We start from the raw sequence: 8,108 nt of genomic DNA, 5'->3' as shown, positions 1-8,108 counted from the left end.
CGCGGGGCGCGGCCTCCCCGCGGGGGGGGGGGGGGGCTGGTGTCCAGGCCCGTAGCCACAGCGGGGCACCTCGGGGCGAGGCCGCCCTGACTTCCTGGCAAGGCCCCACCACGCCCCATCCAGCCCAGGGCCCCTGAGCTGCGGCAGGTGTGGGAACAGAGCCAGGTAGTCCTTTAATTCGATTAGCCAGCACCCCCTAAGAAATGTAAATGCTCCCCCCCTCCCCCGTGCAGGTGGTGACGCTCTGGTACCGCCCTCCGGACGTGCTCTTTGGTGCCAAACTCTACTCCACCTCCATCGAGGAGGGCTCCAGACTAGCGAACTAACCTATGCAGTCGCCAAACTGCTCGCTCCCAACTTGAATGCCAGTGGCTCACAAGGTAGAATTTTTGCTCACAGGACTCCACAGCTTAGAGGGGGCGTTGCCGGCCCCCAAGGAAGTCCCGGGTGGCTGTGCTGAGGCAGGCCAGGGCAACCCGCCCCTGAAGGTCTCTTCCCCCTTGAGAACCCCACGAGGGGCCACCGGAACTCAGTTGCAGCTTGAGGGCACTTTCCAAGGCAGGGGGGTGGTGGCTTCCACGCCAGAGAAGGGAGGCTGAGTGACCTGGTGGTGCCTTAACTCTCCCACGCTGCTGGGGACCCCGACGGAGGAACAGTGGCCGGGGATGACCAAGCTCCCGGACTACAAGGTACAGCCGCCCGGCCCCGGAAGGGAGCGGCCCCGGGGGGGGGGGGGCGTTGTCCGGGGGCGGGGGGGGAAGGGGGGGCAGCAGCCTACTTTCCCGGGGGAGGGGGGCTTCTGGGGTGCCTGGAGGCAGGCGATGCTTCCTTCCTCGAAGGAGGCAGCTTTTCCTGGCCAGGGTCTTACCTGCTGTCCCCCTGCAAGTCCTTTTATGGATCAAAAACTGGCTAATTAATAGAAAACAGAGAGTGAGTATAAATGGGCAATTTTCTCAGTGGAGGGGGGTAAGCAGTGGGGTACCGCAGGGATCAGTACTTGGTCCACTGCTTTTTAACTTGTTCATTAATGATTTGGAGATGGGAGTAAGCAGTGAAGTGGCTAAATTTGCGGATGATACGAAGTTGTTCAGGGTGGTGAAAACCAGTGAGGATTGTGAGGCACTCCAAAGGGATCTGTCAAAGATGGGCAAGTGGGCGTCAACATGGCAAATGGGGTTCAATGTGGCCAAGTGCAAGGTGATGCACATTGGAGCCAAAAATCCTAAATATAAATACACATTGATGGGGTCTGAACTGGCAGAGACAGATCAAGAGAGAGATCTTGGAGTTGTAGTAGATAACTCACTGAAAATGTCAAGACAGTGTGTGACTGCAATAAAGAAGGCCAATGCTATGCTGGGGATTATTAGGAAGGGTATTGAAAACAGATCAGCCAATATAATAATGCCCCTATATAAATCAATGGTGAGACCTCATTTGGAATACTGTGTGCAGTTCTGGGCACCACACCTTAAAAAGGATATTATAGCTTTGGAAAAAGTGCAGAAAAGGGCAACTCGAATGATAAAAGGGTTGGAACACTTTCCCTATGAGGAAAGGTTAAAGCGCTTAGGGCTCTTTAGCTTGGAGAAAAGACGACTGAGGGGTGACATGATCGAGGTTTATAAGATTATGCATGGGAAAGAGCAGGTAGAGAAAGAGGTACTTTTCTCCCTTTCTCACAATACAAGAACCCGTGGGCACTCCATGAAATTGCTGAGCGGTCGGGTTAGAACGGATAAAAGGAAGTACTTCTTCACCCAAAGAGTGATTAACACATGGAATTCACTGCCACAGGAAGTGGTGGGTGCTACAAGCATGGACGGCTTCAAAAGGGAATTAGATAAGCATATGGAGCAGAGGTCCATCAGTGGCTATTAGCCACAAGGTATAGCTAGGGGCTCTGGGGCAAGTGATGCTCTGTCTTCTTGGTGCTTGGGGGGGGGGTCAACAGTGGGAGGGCTTCTGGTGTCCCCCTGGCCCCACTGCTGGACCTCCTGATGGCCCCTGGTATTTCTGGCCACTGTGTGACACAGAAGAGTGTTGGGCTAGATGGGCCTTTGGCCTGATCCAACACTGGCATCTCTTATGTTCTTATGCAGCCCTACCCCATGTACCCTGCCACGACGTCCCTGGTCAACGTGGTGCCCAAGCTGAACACGACCGGCCGGGACCTGCTTCAGGTGAGCTCTCCTCCTCCCTTGCCCGCCTCCCGCCCACTTCCCCCCCCCCGGCAGGGGTCTCCGCTCAGCCCCTCCCCCTCTTCTCCCGCTCCTACAGAACCTGCTGAAGTGCAACCCGGTCCATCGGATCTCTGCCGAAGAGGCCCTGCAGCACCCCTACTTCACAGACTTCTGCCCCCCTTAGGGGGTCCCCCCCACACACACACACACTGGAGGCTGCTCGAGGGCCAGGCGTGGCTCGGGGGCTTCCGGGACACGAAGGAGCCGCGTGGAGATGGGACCAGCCGGAAGGACATCCCGATGGGACCCAGAGGCGGGTTGGCAAGAGCATGTTCAGTATCTGGCTGTGCCTCAGCTGGGGTGGGGCGGGGCGGGGGACGGGGATTGGAACCAAATGTGAATAATTGTGAATTCTATAAAATACTTCTTGGACCTCTGCCAGCCCCCTGCCTTTTTATTCAAAACCCCCCCCCCCCAAAACCCAGACAACACACCTGTGCTTCTTTATGGCACGGACAGTGCTCACAGCCAGGGTTCCCTCTAAGCTGAGTTAGCGTGAGACACTGGCGTCTCGTCACACATTTCTGTCTTAGCTCAGGAAGGATGGCCCCAGAGGAAACTAATTTATGCAGCAGCCAAACTGTTCGCTTATGACTTTAGAGAGCCAGTTTGGTGTCGTGGTTAAGTGCACGTGGACTCTAATCTGAGAGAACCAGGTTTGATTCCCCACTCCTCCTCCACCTGCACCTGGCTGGATGACCTTGGGCAAGCCATAGTTCTGACAAGAGCTGTCCTTGAAAAAGAGCCGTTTGTGTCAAGAGCTCTCTCAACCCCACCTACCTCACAGGGTGTCTGTTGTGGGGAAGGGAAAGGAAAGGAGTTTGTAAGTAGCTCTGAGACACCTTTGGGTAGTGAAGGGCGGGGGGTAAATCCAATCTCCTCCTCCTCCTCCTCCTCCTCCTCCTCCTTTTAGTGCCAGGAGCTCAGAAAGCAGATTTTTTGCGCACAAGACTCCACAGCTTAGAGGGAGGGAGCATTGCTCAGAGTTCTCCTGGCGCTCTCCCCCTAACAGCAGGGGGCTGCCGGCATGTTGTGTGTGTGTGTGTGTGTGTTGGGGGTCTGTCATGAGCAACACCGGCCGTGGCTGTGTTGCGGCAGCAACGAGACACTCGTCTGCCCCCCTTTTCCCAGTGGGGTGTGTGTGTGGGGGGGAAACACGATGCAGCGGAGTACCCAAGTGGCTCTTTAATGCTACACAGGCACAGAAGGGGGGGGGCACAGATGAAGCAGCAGCAGCCCACTCATGCACAGAGCCGGAGGAGGCGACACGTGGGAGGAGTCATGCGTCGATGAGGGCAGCCCAGATGCCCTGGCGGGGGGGGGGGCCCTCTTTCATTCGGGGTCCGTCCCATGGGGCTGCCTTGGCCGGACGGACCCCTCTCCCTCTTGCCTCGGAGCGGAGCTGGGGGGTTCTCCCCACCCCGGACCCTCCCCCAATAATCACCACCGAGTGCCAAGCGTCCAACAAGGCCGGGTTTAATCGGAGGCTGCAGTGCTGGGCAGCATCTCTCCTCCCCCTGCCTCCCCCCCCCCCCGGCCCTGGGGCCTTGAAGGAGCTCTTCCGGGGGAGGCCAGGGAAGCCGGAGTCTTGGGGGGGGGGCTGCTCCCCACCCGCTCTGCGTCCTTGTGGCCTCAGCACAGCCTTCCTTACGCTCCGGCCGGGGTGGGGTGGGGGTCGCTGCTGGAGCCAGCCAGCCCTCCCCCCCTCCTGGCTGTGGCTTCCTCCGGGCGGCTGCCACTGGACCAGTTGGCTCGTCGATGGGGGGGGGAGCCGGGGGGCGCCCTCTTCTAGCAGGCGAATTCCTCAAAGTGGCCTAGAGTCGTGTGACGAGGTGGCAGGTTCGGGGTGGATCCGCGGCTCTAGGACTGGCTGCGCAGGGTGGGGCGGGCGCTCTGTGGGGGGGGGGGAGAAGAAGGAGAAGAAGAAGAGCAAGGTGAGCGAGGAGGAGGAGGAGGGACGTTCCTGTCGGTCTTCTCATGGGCAGCCGGCCTTTCTGGAGCCCTTGGCTTACACACACACCCCGTCCCAGCCCCCTGGTTCAACAGCAGTGCCAGCAAGGGGAGGGGGGCCTGGACGCTGAGGTTGCAGGAACCACCCTGGAGCCCGGGGTGGAGTCCCCTGCTGGGATGAGCGCGTTCAGGGGGGCAGGGGGAAGCAGTTTAGGTCTGTCTTTCTCACTGGGGGCAGATGTGAGCAGGTGAGTGTTGTAACCCCTCCCCTTCCACTAAGCCCCTCCCACTCCCCCACCCAGTTACGCCTCTCCCAGACCGGAAGGGGGGGGGCACAGCTGGGATGCAAGGCCAGCCGGGGCAGAAGAGGCCTCCGGAGTCGCCTAGCCGGCCCTCCTTTGGAGGAGCAGGAGCGTTTCTGCCCCGGGAAGGAACGGGAGGAGGCGGCAGCAGCGGGTTAGAGCACCCCTTGGCAGGTGGACCGCCCTCGGCTCTGCCCCACCCCCCTGGGACAGGGTCCCTTCTCTGGCCGGGAGAGCCATTGCCAGCCCGGGGGGGGGGGGGGGGTGTTTCCCGGCAGGGCCTCGACCTCACAGGCAGGCGGGGAGGGGAAGTGGGGGGAGGCGGTGCCAAAGGGGGCTGGGGGTGCGGCCCCTCCCATGCGGACCACCCACACTCTTCGCATCCTGGTGTTCTGCACACCTGTGCAGGTGAGGGTGGGGATGGGTGGGAGGGATGCTCCGGCCGGCTGGAAGTCTGGGGTGTGGCTGTGGGAGGGGCCTGCCCTGCAGGTCCTGCCGTCTCCAAGGGCTGCCCTGTGGGGGCTTCCAGGTTCATCCAAAGACGGCGCCCTCCCCTGGCCCCCGGCTGCCTGTAACAACCACCTTGCCTTCCTGCATGGTAGGGCTGGCCTGAGCACCCTCGGATGGCCCAGCGCTGGGAGCCAGAGACCCCCGACTGCCCTGGAAGCCCCCACCCCCGTTCCCCCCCCACGAGGGGACGGGCAGCTGATGCCCCCAGGGGAAGCGCTACCTGGGCATCTGGGGTGGGGCCCCGCCTGGGCTGCGTGGGAAGTCCGGGTACTCCTGGCGCAGATGAGATGGGGGGGGGAGAGGGGGTGCAGAGAGAAAGGAAGATGAAGTGGTGGAGGATGGGGTGGGAAATGGTCCCGGTGCAGAGGAGCAGGAGGGCGAGGGGGAGCCCACCCCAGCCCTCCTCCAGGGCAGGGCACACCCTCAGGAAGAGGTGAGGCAACGGAAGGGGGGGAGACAGGAACCCTGGAGCCCCCTCCCGTCCTGGAGAGGGAGAGGGACAGAGCCAGCCTCGCCAAAGGGCCCGGCTTCCTCCTCCAGCCCCCCCCCCCGCGCTCACCAGGTCGTCCCTGTCGCTGCCCCCCGCCTGCTTCCTGCTCTGGTAGAGGCCCAGCACCTTCTCCCGCAGCACCTGGCAGAAGAAAGAAAGCAGCGGGCATTGGGCAGGGCTCAGTCGTGCTTTGAGCATGTGCAGAGTGCTTCTTCAGTGCCCTCAAGGGCCACCAGCTACACCCCCTGGAGAGCAGAGTGGGGGGGCCTTCCCTCCTTGTGGGGCTCTGCCTCAACCATCCTCAAGCCGTGCACCCGGCAGGGACCGTGGCCGGTCGCCCTCTCTCCTCTCGGCTGGGGGGGGGGGCGTGAGCCGCTCCTGCTGTGGCCTCCCTCTGACCTGCCCACTCCCCCCCAGACTGGTCGATAGCAGAAGGGCTGCCGCCGCCGCCGCTTCCCGCCCAGCCCAAATCCCAGGGCAAGGGGGCAGGGCAGAGGAGGAGGGGTGGCACACATGCCGCCGCCCCCCTCTGGCCAGGCCCGCTGGCTCACCTCGTACAGGTAGTCGAAGATCTCCAGGACGGTGAGGAGGCTGGCCCCGATGAACAGCCCCATCTGGCCCCCGATGTCCCCTGGAGGGGAAGAAGAAGCAGAGCTGAAGTGGGCGGGTGGGGGGGGGGTGTTTCCTGAACTGCCCCCACCGTGGCAGTCCCCAGCAGGGGAGGATCAGTGGCCGAAGCTGAGCTGCCCCCTTGCAAGCCTCTCCCCCCCCCCTTAGCCCCGGTCAGCAGATTCCTTTCAGCCCCGCCCTTTCCCCAGGGCAGCTTCCAGATCCAAGCCTAACACAATGGGGCCACCCCCCTTGAGTTCTCTGCCCCACCAGAAGTCTGTCCCGCAAATAAAACAGCCTAGCAGGGCCTCCTGGGGATGGGCCCCTCCCATCAACAGGGAGCGGCAGAGGAGAAGGTGCCGGGGGGGGGGGTTCTGGTGGATGCCAGGCGGGTGCTTTGCATGGGGGGGGCCCCACCGGCAGGTGCCAGCCAAAGGACCCCGGTTGGCTCCCAGGGCTGCGGGGGGGGGGTGTCCTCCAGCCCTGTGGGCCCCCCAGCTTATGAAGGGCCTTGAAGACACCTTGATTTGGCTGCGAGACCGGTGCTCTTTGTGGGCCGGCCCCCTCCAGAGGCCTTGGCTGCTCCCTCCTAGGAGCGCCACCGGCCAGCTGTCTTCGAGCGCAGCCCAACATCCAGTGCTCTACAGGAACCCATCCACAAAGGTTGGGGAAACAGGGACCCGCGAGTGGGATTTATGGCCGGAGAGTTGGCCAGAGGCAGCTGCGAGGCGGGACTCTGGGGCACCGCGCCAACCTGCTCTCCCAAGAGAGGGGCCGGGCACCTGAGCAACCCCCAGCCCCCCAGCTCCCCAGCTGCTCTGCAAGCGCCGCCTCCGCCCCCTCGGGCCCGCAGGCCTCCTCTGTACGCAAAGCCCTCCGCGCCCACCTCTGGATGCCCCTTCCCCAGTCAACCCAAGGAGCCTCAGAAGGGCCCGAGCCGGTCTCTCCCCGGGCCCCTCTCTTACCCCCCTGCCTTCCAATGCACTGCCGGAGGGGGGGGGGACACACACCCCAGAACCACGCCCAAAGCTGCCTCACGCCCCTCGTTTTCCTGAGGGGGCCCTGCCCAGCGTTGCTTCCCCCACCGCTGTGGGGCCAGGCTGCCTTTGCCGCCTCCCCCCTGAAGAAGCCCTCCTTGAGGGGAGCCGTTTTCCCTACGGAGAGGAGGACTCTCTGCCCGTGTGGATCCAGGCAGCCCGCTCGGTTGTAAGGAAAGGAAAGGCAACGGGGGGGGGGGGAGGCCACAGTCTGCCCGGACAGGGGCTTTCCAAGGGGTCTGCCCCCTTCTTGGCTCTATGGCGACCACAGGGCAGCCAAGGGGCAGGTGGGACAGGAGGAAGGCAGGCGTGGGACCCTCTGAGGCTCAGACCCCGAGGAAAAGGCGGGGCCTCTGAGGCAGCGCTGAGCCTCAACGGGCGCGGAGGGCGAGATCAGAACAGCCAAGGAACCAGCCGAGCCAGACGGGAGAGCCACGCGCGGGGGATCCTGTGGTGCTGCCAGCCTGCTCCTGGCCCCCGTCCCCCAACCCTCCGCCAGCTCTGTGCCCCTCGCTTGCTCGCTCACCTAGCAGGCCCGCCACCTCATAGGCCTTCTTCTGCTCGATGGTCTCATAGCTGAGGGCTTCAAAGAAGATGTCCAGCACCAGGAGGTTCTCCCTGCGCAGCGGGGCAGAAAGAGAGAGAGAGACATGGCTGCTCTCGGGCGGGTGGGCAGACGCGGGGGGGGGGAACAGCAGTGGGAAGCCGAGGGCCCTGTGCGAACGGCCTCCGGGGGGGGGGGAGGCGACAGACTCACCGGATGTACTGCTCACTTCGGTTGTACTTCTTGGCCAGGTACTTGGCGGAGGCCTTGCTGGGGATCTTGACCACGGAGAGCTCCTTGCTGAAGCGCACCATCTCGCAGGGCGTCTGGCACCGGCAGTACTCGCTGTCTTTCTCCACCAGGAAGTCTGCGCGCACACACACACACAGCAGGGGCAAAAGGGGCAGCCGGGGGGGGGGGGTT

General features: G+C 63.0%; 2 protein-coding genes across 2 annotated transcripts in view; one reads left to right on the top strand and one right to left on the bottom strand.

The window, feature by feature from the left end:
• The window catches only part of CDK5 (cyclin-dependent kinase 5), a 5,466-nt gene extending 2,982 nt beyond the window's left edge, over window positions 1-2,484 (top strand). The window contains exons 5-8 of the mRNA XM_015408622.1: window positions 234-306; window positions 601-689; window positions 2,103-2,183; window positions 2,281-2,484. Coding sequence (XP_015264108.1) covers window positions 234-306; window positions 601-689; window positions 2,103-2,183; window positions 2,281-2,367 — 330 coding nt within the window. The 3' untranslated portion in view covers window positions 2,368-2,484. The remainder of the gene's footprint in view (window positions 1-233; window positions 307-600; window positions 690-2,102; window positions 2,184-2,280) is intronic.
• A 2,737-nt stretch (window positions 2,485-5,221) lies between these two features.
• The window catches only part of ASIC3 (acid sensing ion channel subunit 3), an 8,782-nt gene continuing 5,895 nt past the window's right edge, over window positions 5,222-8,108 (bottom strand). Inside the window, exons 6-10 of the mRNA XM_015408621.1 lie at window positions 7,899-8,052; window positions 7,668-7,759; window positions 6,047-6,126; window positions 5,565-5,636; window positions 5,222-5,278 (exon numbers count right to left, since the gene is read on the bottom strand). Of these exons, the coding sequence (XP_015264107.1) occupies window positions 5,222-5,278; window positions 5,565-5,636; window positions 6,047-6,126; window positions 7,668-7,759; window positions 7,899-8,052 (455 nt within the window). The remainder of the gene's footprint in view (window positions 5,279-5,564; window positions 5,637-6,046; window positions 6,127-7,667; window positions 7,760-7,898; window positions 8,053-8,108) is intronic.

The sequence above is a fragment of the Gekko japonicus genome, unplaced genomic scaffold, assembly GCF_001447785.1.
Source record: "Gekko japonicus isolate JY-2015 unplaced genomic scaffold, Gekko_japonicus_V1.1 scaffold1794, whole genome shotgun sequence".
NCBI classification, from domain to species: domain Eukaryota; kingdom Metazoa; phylum Chordata; class Lepidosauria; order Squamata; family Gekkonidae; genus Gekko; species Gekko japonicus.
The sequence above is the reverse complement of the archived record's forward strand: the minus strand, read 5'-3'. Positions and strand labels throughout refer to the sequence as shown.